Here is a 14803-nt window from a genome sequence, read left to right on the forward strand (position 1 = left end):
TGAACACATTTAATACCCATAATTTTTTGTGTTCTACCATTTTAAAATCATTTTTAATCTATTTACTAAACATAGCTAACTCATATAATGATCCAGTCCATCAAATACGGATCAAGAAATGGATTTATGACCCATTTTGACAGATCTACGCTTACACAATTTATCTCTATATTCCTCTCTATACGACTGCCAATAACAGATATAAGTGAGATGGACATTGGTTTGTTTTGTCACCCCAAGATCGATTCAGTCGCGCCGTAATTGTAGCGGTAGCTCGTAGTTCACGCCCTGTCTTGGCCCATAGTAGCATACATACCATCGGGTAAGGGCCACAGTTCCAATGCCAAGATGAAAGGGTACTGCTCATCCTGCGTCCTAGCCATACACACGCTTATTAAATCACCCCAACTCGTGTTTACTGGTTCGTAGTACTGCGGCTCTGCGGTTGAGTTCGACACGGTGGTCCACTTGTCCCCGTCGAACTCGAGACCAAAGCTCGAAGGCCTCGAGAGGCCATCGTAGTTCCCATAAAAGAACACTGCCCTGATGAAGTACCTCTTCTGCACAGCCGCCGGCAAAGAGTAGCAGTCCTTGTTTTGTTCCGGGAAGAACCTGAGCGTGCTTATTTGCCGTTCCGCACTGAGGTTTCCATTAGGAAGCTGCACGTTTTGGCCCCTTTTAACGAAATCTGAATCTGTGTGCCAAAGAATTCCATCTACGGCATCGTAGCTTGTTTCTGACCCGCAATCTATCCGCAACGGGGATAATGTATCTGATATTGCAAGCACGTGTTCATCAAGGAGTATTGGTACTTAACTATCAAGAGCTCCTCAAAAGGATTGACCAAAGTTTTGGGGAAAAAAATTCTCTTTCCTAAATCTATCGATTCATATATGAAGGCGAGATTAGCCCTTGACGAACACAGATGTGTTGAAAGTCAACCATGAATGAAAACTAAAGTACCTTGAGACAAAACTTTCAGAGCAAAGAAAACCAGGAAGAACAGCATACCGATCTCCATTTAAGCTCCATCAATTCATTGTGGTTCTGAAGCAGGCTTTTACAGAGCACTAGACAGCTAAAAGGAAACAAAAATGGGTCCATCTCAAGTCACCTGGCAGTTGCTTTAGTTTAGTTGATTACAAAGAAGATTTGAGGCTTCTCTTTTACCAATATGGTCAACTGATACATTTCCTTCTCAACTTTTTCTATTTTGTACATCCCAAATCTTAAACAATGATTACCTCGTTAGCCCACGCACTGCTCATGTTAGGATGCACGTGTGAATTGTATTAAAAAAATTCCATATTGGAAAATTACTGTGGTGTCGAGCAGTTAATATATCCAAGTTGGCCCATAACTAATTGGCTTAAGCTTTTGAGTGAAGGTGGGTCCGACTAGATATGTTAACAGATTTGAACTTGAGCTCTCTCTTAGTAATTTCCTCGGATGAAAGTATTAGGCTTCTGCTACGTACTCCCAATAAATGGTATCAGAGCTCATGATTGATTGGTGGCCCACTCACAATATGTATCGGTGTTTGGCGAACATCTCAAGGAAAAAATCTGGTTCAAGTTGAGATGGATCTCAATGAAGGAATTTGGTGGCCAACGCTATTTCCGGGCTAGTGGGCCTTGTGATGTAGCAATGCAAGCCCGATGAGCGATGATGGAGATTAAGGGGGAGCAAACCTAACACTAAAGCTTGCCCGTGAGAGGGAGATTGTTAGGATGCACGTGTGAATTATGTTAATGAAATCCCTTATTGGAGAATTAATGTGGTGTGTAGTAGTTTCGGTTTAAGTTTTTGAGCGAATGTGATTAGCGATCTGTCCGGATGAAAGTATTGGGCTTCTGCTGCGTACTTCCAATAGCTCCTATCACGAGACCGTCTCATGCATAGCCAAGCTGTGAATGATTTGGAAACCAAGTGAGACGACAACGTTGTTTGAGATTTTGTGTTCCAGATGACCAGAAAACACACAATTACTCTGTTTCGAGCTTTTGTTTTTTTTTTTTTTTTTTTGGGTAAAGTAAACGAGCTTTCGGATTTTTCAGTGCAGTCAAGCTGTACAAGACAAATCTTTTGAGATCAACTTCAAGGGGACACGCCAAACTGCAACCTCTGTGCAGGATCTGGGATAAATACTCATTTTACAATGCAGGAAACTGTTGTCCTCATTTTACTTCTAGCATTGCCCACCTCGCCCGACTTCGTCTACTGCTTTTCCTTCAACAATGTCCTGCTTCTTTTATCCGAAAGAATATGCAAAGATGCAACTCTGTGTCAAGTTGAAAATAGTTAGCTCGAGTTACGTTGTCATGTCCATTGAGGGAACAAAAGAAGACATCTTTGATTGTATTCGTTTTGGGGAATAGGCTGTTCAATGAAAGGGGTCCATTTCTGTAGTCAACTGTGTGTATGAATCAAATCATGCCAGGACAATTGGCACATTATGGGCATGAGTAATAGTAAATAAGCAGTAATTGCTTAGAAGCAGTTCTCTTCTAAATGCAAGATCCATTAACAGCCATAGATGCTGAATCCAGAGAGTTGTGCAACAGCAATTATGTACACTGAAACACAAAACTTTACATCTCAGGAGAACAGGATGCCTCCTGGATCCCATTAAGCTGAACACTTGCATTTGGTAGATATTTATGTTGACAGCCAAAACTTTCTGGAGCGAATCAGAGCAAAGACTCTCAACCTCCATCACATGTACATCGTAAAGGATTCCGAAGGAAAGAGATGCGCTATCCTCCCGAGCTGAGAAGATCTCGGGCTTTCTTTTCCATCTGATGTAATTTATTTATATCGCATACATCTTCTTATATTCATTGGTGATGATCTCCGAATCCGACATCACTGAAACCGACCAAGACCTTGACCTACTTCCCAATGAAGACCTCCTTATGTTCCTCATGTTGGAGGCCTCGATCCGATGCCTTATGACCCAATAAATCATCGTGCCGAGAGTTGTGGCCATAATGGTTGTCCCTATGATGGTCACCCCTATTGCCAACCACCTTTCTTTCTGACCGACCACCACAAATGAGAGTGCCAAGAATGCCACCGAGACCATCACGCAGGCCAGCCACATTAACTTGTTAATGATCGCCATCATCTGCTTCTTCGCTTTGCTCTCGATGACCACGACCGACGTTTGGACCACCACCACAGCCAGGGATATGAAGAGAGCAACCGAGTCAAAAATAAAGAAAATCACAAACGGAACTTGTGGGGCAATATTCGCTTCCCCGAGAGAAAGGCCCGGTGGAATATCAGTAGGGTCATCCACGTATTGGCCTGGGACGGTGAAGATGGCTGCAAAAGCGACAGTGGCAATGAGGACAGCCACCACAGTTGTGGAGTTGATGGCATTGTTGAGGCCTTCAGCGTGCATTTTATTGATGCGCTTGGCGATGCCCTGGACTCGTTTTCTTGTTTGGCGGGTGTGCTCGAGCTGGTAGTGGACTTCATGCTTTATGTCGCTCACAGTTTGTTTCAGCTCACGGGCAGCACTGGTTGCTTGTGGCTGGAGGGCCTTGGCACTCTGCACGCCGTGCTCCCGGAGAATGGTCGCGATGTTGGAGTGACCCATTTTTTCTGCTGTATCAAGGGAGGTCTCGCCAGACCGGTTGATCATTCCTGTGCTAGTCTCACTGCAACCGAGCAGCAACCGAACAATCTGCAGAGTATTGTAAGATCTAGGATATTAGGATGCTTGTTTTTCTATCTGCTTAGACATGGAAAGGATACTGTCTGGCAGTTAAAGATGGAGATGCGGAAGCGACAATGTAACGATTGAAGAATAGGTCAAAATGCTAGCGCAAAAACTTAATTCACAAGTAGAATGGTCGTGTTTTCTTATTTTTCTATCACCATGAAAGGCAGGCTTGGTTTTTCCGGTCATCTGACGATATTGCAGATACTTCTCCAAAAGCAATGCAGTATGAGAAAATAAAACATCTGCCGAATTTTAAGAGAAAAAGATGGGTTCATTTTCATTGTCCAGCTTTGATTTACTACCGAGACAATCAACCCGATCGGATATTGGACGAGTCGGTAATTTAGCATCAAATGTTTTTGGCAGAAGTCAGTGAGCAGTTCAACCCCAAACCTATCCGCATAAGTATCATAAACATCAATCATGAATCAATGAAATTAAAGTGCTTTTAGCAAGATATAGCAAGGGAAGCTTTTGTCCCTTAATGTAATTAAAGTAACTAGCTAACTAGTAACGAGTGTTTACAGCTAGCATTTCCATTGTCATTAACAGAAGGAGCGTCAAAGTGGGCTCTTTGGATCAAGAAAAGGCTTCACAGTATATTTTCAAGTCATTCCTAATAACGGATGAACTGCCTAATCTGGTCTAGCCTAACATGTATTTCTGAAGTGACCGGAGGACGCGTTTGAAATCCATGTATTTACTTGCTATTTGTATGTTCCATCCTGTTTCCATATCAAGTCTTCAAGAGCAAACTGGATCATAAATGCAGCGGCTTGAAGTCGTGCTGTTAGAGCTCAGATAATTCATATTATTTTAGCTCACCACGCCTTCTTACTTTAAAGCTGAAAGATACTTTGCAACAACCAGTCATGACGTTTGGATCAGCAAAACATAGTAGAAATAGTAAAATTTACCTGATCTCTGCCCTTCCGGGTCGCTATGTGCAATGAGGTGTTGCCCTTTGTATCTACCATGTTGATTAAGGATGGATCTGCTCTTATCAACACATCCACCACTTCAACACGCTGACCCTTAACAGCCATGTGCAATGCTGTCTGCCCCTTTTTATCTACACGAGTCACAATACTAGGCTCTCTATCAAGAAGTGACTTTATCACCTCCAAATGCCCATTTCTGGCGGCTGAATGCAATGCTGTTTTCCCATTACTTCTCGCTATTGTTGCCAACCCACTTCCGGACTCCAACAACACATTCACGACATCGATATGGCCTTGCGTCGCAGCTGTGTGAAGCGCTGTTGTGTTCGACACATCCACCGTCATCGCCAGTTCCGGATGCACCTCCAAGAGTACCTTTAGTATTTCTGAGAGAGGGTAAAAATCAATCAATTCCTATATGCCTTACAATGACAAACCAAGGGCCCCAAATAGATATGAGATCATTCTACAGCAGAAACATACCCAAATCCCCTTGTTTGGCCGCAATGTGTAGCGCATCAAAGCCATTTCTTGCCTTGATTCCTGCATCGGCTAGATCATAGTGCTCGATCATCTCCCTCACAAGGTCGACGTAGCCATATTCGGCTGCAACGTAAAGGGCAGTTTCTCCAGCTTGGTTTTGCTTCTCCAGCAATTCCTTCAACTCTGCTTCTGCCTCACTGGCTTTAGAAATGATTTCCATTATCACAGCCAGATTGCCCGCTCTCGCCGCGGAATGCAGGGGCGTGTCGTCCCGCTTCCCTGTCAACTGTTTGGTCATCTTCTTCCGGGGCTGGCTTGGCTGCCCAGCTGGTGCCTCCATGCCTATTTAATCGCGCAAAATCTCTGTCCTTAACCTCTTCTGCTCGGCGATATGGATTTCCCTCTCCTTCCCATCGAACACAAGACGACAATCGCGCTTTCAACCCCACAAAGTAGGGTAATTCGCATCCAGCAGTCCCAGCTCAGAATGAGGTAATGACAACTCCTAAGGAACCCCACGATGAGACAGAAACCTTCTCTTGTTTCTCATTCCTTCATCTCACGATATCCTGGTTTTGGCATATCTCGCACCCCAATCAACACCCTGTTCATTCATAAACACCTCCAGATTAGATTTGACCGCCACAACATCAGAATCAAAGCTCCTGTTGATTCATTTGTCTCCATCGACCACCACCAAACTCGCATGGAAAGAACCATTTACGCACATCTTAATGCTCATAAGGGAAAATAACAAAAGAAGGGAGACAGAACACAAGGACCCAGAAACGGGAAGAGCTAAAAATAACTTCATCCTTGATCAAAGAACATGAATCCAGAAAAAAAAGAACCATGAAAAGTAAAAAAGGTGCTTCTTTTCTACCTGAGTCAGGTACGAGTGAGCTCTCCGTTTCTTGTTCCCTCCCCCTTGCAGCTGATGCGGAGAGAAACCCACATGGCTCAGGGGATCATCGAAACAGCCCCCCCTTCCCGCAAAGGAATTTCTTGGGAGAGGAAAGAACAGCACCCAGAAACTTTTCAAGCGTCGTCCTTTCTAACTCATTTAAAAGGAGGAAGAGGGAATAAAACAACGTTATGCGTAACACATGTTCACAACGGCTTTTGTCGTGGATCGTTTGGGTTTTTACATGAATCGCACCTGCAGGGAGCCAATAAAGGTGAGAACTTTGCTAGACGCGCGAGTGATGATGACAACGATCGCTTACAGAAATTTATGGGCCGAAAGAAAAGGAAAAAAATATTATGAAAAGGAAAAACAAGTAAAAAAAAAAAAAAGATAATTGCAGAGAAAACGGCAAAAGGAGAGACGGAAGGGAGAGAAAAAAAAAAAGAGAGAAAGAACAGAGGGTGGGTGTGGTCATATGAAAACTAACAGAAATAACAGAACCACGCGCCCTCGTAACTGGCGTGCGCGTGTGGGGTTAACGGCTCTGGTTTTCCTTGGCTTGACGCAAGAGCAAGCATGGGGGGCGATGCTAATCAGAAATTAGAATGGGACAAATCCGGAATTTGTGGCCCAAACCCGTCCGAGAAAATACACATTGTCATTCCAACGTGTGTCAGATGTAATATCACGCGACGAAAAGGAAAGGGGAAAAAAAAAACAAACAAACAAACCCCATTTTTCTTCGTCATCGATACCTTCGTACGTGGTTGGAACTCGAAAGTCAATTTTCACGCATTTATCAAATCTTTGGATTTAGACGTGCGAACCCGCGAGGTATTTCACTATACAAATTTCAATATGGTTCGATACCAATAGTAATATTACATGCAACGCAACCTAGCCTATAGATTTTTTTATTAGGTCCATGACACGACTGTGAAAAGGACGATATTATGTTGATGACATAAACGTGAAAAGGACCGATTTTTAAGATGGTCATCATAGATTGAAAACTAGTCACGTAACTTACTTTAGACATATATTTTATTAACCAAATTTATATCGTTTGAAAGAGGAGCACCGTTCTTTATTGCCATGGATCAACATCCGCAATTTTTGTAAGTCTCGAGTGACGTTACAACCAATTGTTTCCCACTTAACAAGAGCATTTAAATAAAGTGACTCCCATAGAGTGGTGCCAAGGACTATTTAGGGTTAACTTTCGCCTACCTCATTTGTTATTTTTCCTCCTAACTTGGACGATGACGGTGTGAACGCTTGAAAATCCCACAATCGAAGATCCAATAGGAGGGGGATCGCGAGAGGGGGGGTGCACCAAAAAGTTCGTAATCGCAATTATTGGTCGCTTTTCAACGCCCACTTTAAAGTGGGAAAGGAGAGAGGAAAAAGCCAGAAGAACAAAAAAAATCATGGGTATTTTAAAATAGTGGACGGAGATGAAATTTGAGGACGGCCAAAAGGCACCAACGTTGATTTCAGTGGGACGCAGCTATGACACCACGGACGCACAAAGCCAAAAAAACCATAAGTTCAACCCTCCCACAATTCACCTACGCAAAAGCAAGGGCCCCATCCTATCGATCCTCCACTTAGATGAATGGATGGATGGGCTAAAAGCGATATTGATTCTTTCATGCTTTATATATTTTTGGAGATTCGTAAAGGGATCGATCTCAGAGCCGGATAAAAGTAGAAAAAAAGAAAGGAGGTACCGATTAGGATCTCTTTCGGTGTTTCATTTTTGTGGCGAAAGGAGTTTTGATCGTGGTGGGTCTAATGATGATCTTGACGGATATTGATGAATTTACTCTTCGACTCTGATAAAGCATTTTATCAACTTGTAAAATTACATAAAGTCCAGCATATCGAGTTTCAGTGGGACGCAGCTATGACACCATGGACGCACAAAGCCAAAAAAAACCATAAGTCCAACCCTCCCACAATTCACCTACGCAAAAGCAATGGCCCTATCCTATCGATCCTCCACTTAGATGAATGGATGGATGGATGATCCAAAAGTAATGTCGATTCTTTCATGCTTTATATATTTTTGGGGATTCATAAAGAGATCGATCTCAAAGTCGGATAAAAGTAGAAAAAAGAAAGGAGGTATCGATTACGATCTCTGTTGGTGTTTCATTTTTGTGGCGAAAAGAGTTTTGATCGTGGTGGGTCTAATGATGATCTCGACGAATCTTGACGAATTCACTCTTCGACTTTGACAAAGCATTTTATCATCCTGTAAAATTACATAAAGTCCAGCATATCGAGATTCCCATCCCGAACCTTCTCTTCTTATAAATCTTTAGAGAAAAAAATGCTAAAAATTATAGAAAATAATAAATGGAAATAGAATTCGAAATATTTGCCTTTTTTTTTTTTTTGGGGTCAAAAATATTTGCTAGTTGATGAGGCCCGCGTTCACGCAAGTGGACCACGAGTGATTTTGGACGGGCAGGAGAACGAACACGTTTGATCTCCACGTCCAGACAAAAGCCCGGTCGGTCCCCACTCGAATCTTTTTCTATTCGAGGGTCCGATCAAAGGTGATGTGATGATGTCTAGGCGAGACCAACTGGCCGACAACCGCTAATTCCCACACGCTAATGTTTAATGCCGTTTTTATCCAAAACCGATGAGGACGACTCCGCAAAGGTCCAACCAAAAGCTAACGGGGATTGCCTTAATCCCAGGTCTCAAAAACGCACTTTTCTTTTCTGGTAAACCGAATATATGTTTGCTTGCGGTAATTATGACCTTTCGAGAGAATCGACAACGGCATCTTTAGTGCAGTTGCTAGTATTAGTAGCACTTATTACATTTTACGTTAATAATATAAGAAAAAAAAAGTTAATTTCTCGTAGATTTTGTATGCCACTATAAAATTTCAAGATTTTAGAAACGAGGGATATATGATGTGCTATGATGCGTCGGATTGACAAGCCCGGTTCGAATTTTGAGAAGAATTAGGTTTATTTATTGATTAGGATTCCCTAAAGTATATGTGCGTCCTTGGAATCTAATATGAGGGACCACAGCTAGGGTTAATTGACCAATTGAGGTCTTGTGATGTATCATGTTGATGAAGAATAAAGATATGGAGAGCTAGCCGACCGAGACCGTTGACTTGTGCAGATAATTTGGATGATACATTTTTTTTTTGTGTGTGTGCCAATTTCCAAGGCGCCCGCCCGCAATTCTCTGAATTATTCACAATCCTCGGACACAAAACCGCATGCATCGTTTGAACCATATGCTTGATCGACGACATCGTGTGTTCTCGGAATAATGTTTGCCAATGCGTCAGACTAAATTGATTGTGGTTTAGGGTTTGGATTAACTTGTAGGACCTCGGCAAGTCATTCTTCTTGCGCTTGATACAGAGTTTGGCCAAGCTTCGTCCACAGATTGGAAATGAACTGAAATAAATTCCAGCCCATGAACATAGTAGGTGCTTAATTATGTGAAAGTAGTCGGACAGTGGCTTGCTTAATTATTGCTTGCTTGCATTGATTTTTAATGTAGTGGGGCACATGCACACGCATTTGGTTTGTCCCACTCAATTTAAGCATATTGATTTAACTCAAATTTGTGATTGGGGATCAATGATCACCATATAATAGTTATATAAGTTACTGTAAATTACATGTATGCATTTGGTTATGGAATCACAGTAGGGGAAAAAGAATTGAATTGTGGAGGCTTGTAGATGATTGAGTAGACTTTTTAACTAAGCAGAACGTAAGAAATATTTACGATTTATCTTGTACATGGGAAAAGTACCAAAAAAAAAATCCTCAAATTTTCAATTGGATCAATTTAGTCCTAAATATTTTCACATTGGTACTAATTCGGTCAATCCGGTCAATTTAGGTTGAAAATCGGCGACGTAGACACTGGTCATTCTATGTGGCAAGACCAACGACCGATCTTGACGTGGACATTTTTAATAATATATATTTTTATTTTTTTACAAGTTTTTCTATTGTTTTTTTTTTTTATTTTTTTCTTCCCATTTTGTTTTGGTCAGTGGCTAGTTGCCGATCACAAGCCACGGCTGACAAGGACTCTGGCTGGACATCGTCTGGATAAGGTGCATCACTAGTCCTGGCAAAGGTGGGTCTCACCAACGCCCGCCCTCGCTTGTGGCTGGCCATCAGCCCACGGCAAAAAGAAAAAGGAAAGAAAAAAATAAAATAAAAATTATAAAAAATTGTAAAAAATAATAAAATATATTAGTGAAAATGTTCACGTTACGTCGATCATACTACATAAGACAATCGGTGTTCATATCAACAATTTTCAGCATAAATTAGCTGGATGGACTGAACCGCTACCGACGTGAATAGATTAATGATTTTTTTGGTACTTTTCCTCCTGTACATGGGGGCGCATGTGAATCCTTTCTTATAATGGGTATCGTGAAGTTACTTTGGCGAATTCATGTTTGGGAGGTATAAAATCGGAAAGGGTATCCATTTTAAACTATGCTTGAATGAAACACAAGTGGGAGAAGATTACGAGGCTAAGGCAAACAATTAGGCGTGGATTAGATTAGCCTAGGTTGTAATCAAATGGTGATACCATGCAAATAGATGTGATCATGCTCCATGAGAAAAAGGGAGGTACTTCGTGTTGAAGGAAAGCTTAATTATATTGAGGAAACTAAAGCCGGGTCTAAAGAACTCGTGGATCCAACTTTTGACAGAATCGCTTTCCTCTTCCCCCTGTCGAAGTCTTTGACAAAGTCCACTGAAGATGCCAGCACTTGCCTTGACAAAGTTCAGTGAGTTCTTGTGCTTGGTTAGGTCACATGCAGGCAATTCACGCCACGAAACACACGTTGTCTTAGGACGAAGGCGCTAGCCTAAGTAGACAAAAGCTCCGAGCTCTTGAAATGCTCCACTAAAACGTGGGTTAGAATAAGACTAATGCGTGTAATTGATATGGACGACATGCTCGTTTCTAGTCTGCTGAATCGATTTACGTTTATCAGTAACTCACCGTCGATTTTACGAAATTACAATTTCTTTATAGTTCATAAATGATCGATTTGTCTTAATTTTCGCTAACTTTTATTTTATGTTTCTTATTAATTTTTCTATACTTCACAATATTTATCGAAATACGCCGGTGCAACAAAGATCGGAATTTTCGGCATATACAGTAGAATTCCCCATCCATCGTGCACGAATTCTAATTGAAGATAATAAAAATTCCTCAATTGGAAGCCTCTGGCTCAGCTTGTTTCGCGAAGAAATGAGTGATTCAGAAAATATTTTCCTAAAAATGATCGTTTTGCATCGCTTGAAATAATTAGGCAACTTAAAATACTTTATTACCAACAACAATGTATGTCTAAGTGGTTATGTAGACGATAAAAGTATTTTTCGTTCATTCGTTTTATTAAGTGATATAAGCGATTTAAAAAAAAAACTGATTTCTAAATCAATTATTTTTTACAAAACAAATGGAGTCTTAGTTAACAGGGGACGCGACCTCTCAATCAGGAATTTAACCTTCAATTGATACTCTCCAAGATGCCCTGGTATAGTCATATAAGTAAGACCAAGGTTAGGTGATAAAAACAATATAAGCAAGCACAGATTTATCTCAATGACTTCGTGGAGGAATGGATAAGAACGACTACTTTCTCTAATTTTGTCGGGTAAGCATAATTAAGAATCTAAGGATTAAACTTAGGTTATTTTTTTTAAAACAAGTCATCCCCGGTGCACATGAAAGGGTCCAAACCTACCCCGACAGGGACGAAGCTGATAAACAGTGCCTTGTCTTCACAAGGAGACAATCGTTAGCCTCAAATTCTTAGTTTAAAAGAATCCTCCAATGCTTATCTAGATACTGATTAGATAATGGCCATAATGGCGATCAACAGTCAAGGCTACACAACTTTGACGAGAAAGTGTCAAACGCTTCCTCATGCTGCAACCAAAGTCAGTACATATCTCTCCTGAAGAACTTAATCCCCAGCTCACGTAATTAGCCACTAATCTAGCAGTCTTAATGTTTTAGTAACTAATCAATTTATCTAATATGATTGTTCGCGGCATTTAGCGAAAAGTGTAGAGTAAAGTTTTGAGTGTCGTTTGATGATAATACAAGCCATCAAAATATGTTACTGTAGCTACTTCGTATCTATTTGTACTTAGGCTCCGTTTGTTTTGTAAAAAAACGAATGATTTGGAAAATATTTTCTTAAAAATGATCGCTTAAAAAAAATTTCATTGTCTGCATCCTAAACTTTATCGAGAAAGATGAATTTTTTTCCTTTTGTTCATTTCTCTAAGCGGTATAAGCGACGCAATCGGAATTAACATGCAACATTCAACTCTCTTCCGTTGACTTCACCAGCCATTTTCACAGAGAACTTCTAATGACCTGGCTAGATCACCAAGATTGAAATGTGATTCTTGGCTGGAATAATGTTGTTTTATCTTCCCAAGTGACCTAAAACTCCATTGACGTTCTCACGACGGTCAATAGAAATCAGCTGGAATGAAAGCGAGGGAACGTCTGTTCTCTTTCTTAGATACAAGCTAATCATAATCCGTTAATCAATATCCAAGCAATCTTTGCTCTTCATTGTTCGGTGGTATCAGAGTCGCGTTTATGACCCATCATCGGGGTTTTAGAGCGTGATTTTCCTAAACTAATTTGCGATGCGATTCCGAGAGTCATTTCTCTCGCGCTTTCGACCTTGCCTGAATTCTCATCGGAGTCGAAATTCCTTACCTAATGAATAAAGCTACTTAATTTCAAGGTTAAGTGAGAGTGATTAGAAAACCCCGGAACCAGTGGAGATCATAGGTCATCGTCCACCTTAAACAACTCCGCTAATTCAGTTCCCTCCACGGACTGACCAGGGGTCACGATCACGGACTAAAACCTTACTCTGTTGACCAAACGGAGTCGTGTTGCGTAGATCATCTTCATTATTGTTAGGGGGATCGTTAGGATTTAGTTCTCGTGACGAAAGTGATTAGCGAAGTTGACCATGATACCTGGTTTTAGGCCATACGTTTCGTTCTGGCAATTCGCACTAACTATATTTACTTTTGAGTTAACGATCTTTCGAGATTTATCTGCTCAAGTGCCCATCCACTTGAGGGACGACTTCGTCTCGGCCACAACCGATCAAGTCGCAAATGCGTGTAGCGCTTCCGTTTTGTTCCTCCCGCTTGGATACGATAATGAAGAACCATCTGAATTTGCATGTTTGTTGTGCTTTACTTATTAGCGATTTCCGGGGATAATTGTCCAAAAAGTCATGAACATATTGTACGACATTCAATTCGATCGTAAAACATTCGATTATGCCAATTTAGTCATGAACCTTTTGACGATTCTTGAAAGATGTTTAGATATATTATAGAGATGTTTATGATATCTTATCTAATTCTACATATCACTCGATATTATGCATATATCCGCTTTGATATTGCATATCCTTGATTGATGTGGTGTTTTTGTTTATTTGATTTCCTTAGATAGCGATCTCATAAAGCCTGTAAATACGCTGATGTAATCTTCATTGAATTTCTCCCATTCTTAGTTTCAACTAACCTTTCAATTGTGTTCATTTATTCATTTTGAAAGTTTTGCCAATTTAGTCCTAAAATTATTATTTGAGTAATTTGCCGAAAGGACTACATTGACAAATCGTTAAAAGGTATATGATTAAATTGGCAAATCCTCTAAAGGTTAAGGACTGAATTGGATATCGTACAATAAGTTTATGACTTTCTGGACAATTTTCTCGAGCAACGTAAGTTAACCGGTTCGGTCACGTAGTGTCTAAAGCATGCGGTGTAGTCGTGGTATAATAAACTAGTTGGGTATCCTTGTATAGTCGTGTCCGGTTACGGCCATGAGTCCTCATCACGATCGTGAAGCGAAGCCGAGTTTTCTTTATTTTTCTTTTCTTTTTCAGCGGGCTCGGAATCGTCCTCCGATTAAATTCCGGTCCCCATCTCTAGTAGCATGCGCCCCCACCCTACGTTAACAGATTGAGGTTGTTGAATTGCAATGAGACTGATTTGTTTTCCTTTTACTACTGCGTGTTGAACTAAAGAGGCAATTCTGTGGATCTACGCAAGGGGACGCAATTAAGAAGTGGGTGCTCAGTCCGGCCAGCCGAATGCGCGTTCATCCCAGCCTTTTTCCCAATTGACGATGACCGAAAAGAATGGGCCCATCAACTCATGCACTAGACTCGTGGTGGGCCCCCTTTTTCCTATAAAAGAAAGGCTTCAACTGCCGTAGGAAGCCCATTACTCTTAAGAGGCTTCGGTAGATCCGAGGCCCCGCTTCCAAAACCGAATCTCAACCAACGTTAATTTTAGGATATGGTTCATACTCTTCATCGACAAGAAAGCATGGAGTCTAGGAGGCAGTGCCCCTGAGCCGCCTTAATTAAGCAACCTCAATTTTGTGTCTCGATTTATCATTCTTGGGTTTTACGCTTTACTTCGTTTAGATTGTGCGCCAAATCCTAACATTCAAACCCGACAATTTCGTGAAGAAGATTGGAGTGCTATCATAAAATTGGACGACACAGGCTTTTAGGGCCAGTAGGCCGTACGCAGTCCGGCTCCGCTCAAGCCCGCCGGCTGATCGGTTCTAAATCGGCAGTAACAAAAGGTCCTTAGGAATTAATCATGTAGACTTCACATGGAGGGACTTCATTTCTTGAAACACAAA

General features: G+C 41.2%; 2 protein-coding genes across 2 annotated transcripts; both read right to left on the reverse strand.

Annotated features, from left to right (window-relative positions):
* Positions 1 to 281: 281 nt before the first annotated feature.
* On the reverse strand, positions 282 to 1021 carry LOC115752203 (receptor-like protein kinase At3g21340). Its single transcript, XM_030690278.1, has 2 exons — positions 964 to 1021; positions 282 to 772 (listed from the first exon to the last, which is right to left on the reverse strand). Exons 1-2 carry the CDS (start codon positions 1019 to 1021, stop codon positions 282 to 284), a joined length of 549 nt encoding a protein of 182 aa, XP_030546138.1.
* A 1445-nt stretch (positions 1022 to 2466) lies between these two features.
* On the reverse strand, positions 2467 to 6376 carry LOC115752237 (ankyrin repeat-containing protein At5g02620). The gene is made up of 4 exons (XM_030690334.2): positions 6038 to 6376; positions 5155 to 5758; positions 4648 to 5057; positions 2467 to 3691 (listed from the first exon to the last, which is right to left on the reverse strand). The coding sequence occupies exons 2-4, from the start codon at positions 5492 to 5494 to the stop codon at positions 2813 to 2815; spliced, it is 1629 nt and encodes a 542-aa protein (XP_030546194.2). The 5' UTR covers positions 5495 to 5758; positions 6038 to 6376; the 3' UTR covers positions 2467 to 2812.
* Positions 6377 to 14803: the final 8427 nt, after the last annotated feature.

The sequence above is a fragment of the Rhodamnia argentea genome, chromosome 6 (genome assembly GCF_020921035.1).
Source record: "Rhodamnia argentea isolate NSW1041297 chromosome 6, ASM2092103v1, whole genome shotgun sequence".
NCBI lineage: Eukaryota > Viridiplantae > Streptophyta > Magnoliopsida > Myrtales > Myrtaceae > Rhodamnia > Rhodamnia argentea.

Coding starts and splice junctions, on each gene's coding strand:
- LOC115752203 (XM_030690278.1), bottom strand. CDS start 1,021: ATGGAGATCGGTATGCTGTTCTTCCTGGTTTTCTTTGCTCTGAAAGTT. Junction 773..963: donor TCTGAAAGTTTTGTCTCAAG/GTACTTTAGTTT, acceptor TTGCAATATCAG/ATACATTATCCCCGTTGCGG.
- LOC115752237 (XM_030690334.2), bottom strand. CDS start 5,494: ATGGAGGCACCAGCTGGGCAGCCAAGCCAGCCCCGGAAGAAGATGACC. Junction 5,058..5,154: donor GGCCAAACAAGGGGATTTGG/GTATGTTTCTGC, acceptor ACCCTCTCTCAG/AAATACTAAAGGTACTCTTG. Junction 3,692..4,647: donor CCCGGAAGGGCAGAGATCAG/GTAAATTTTACT, acceptor AATACTCTGCAG/ATTGTTCGGTTGCTGCTCGG.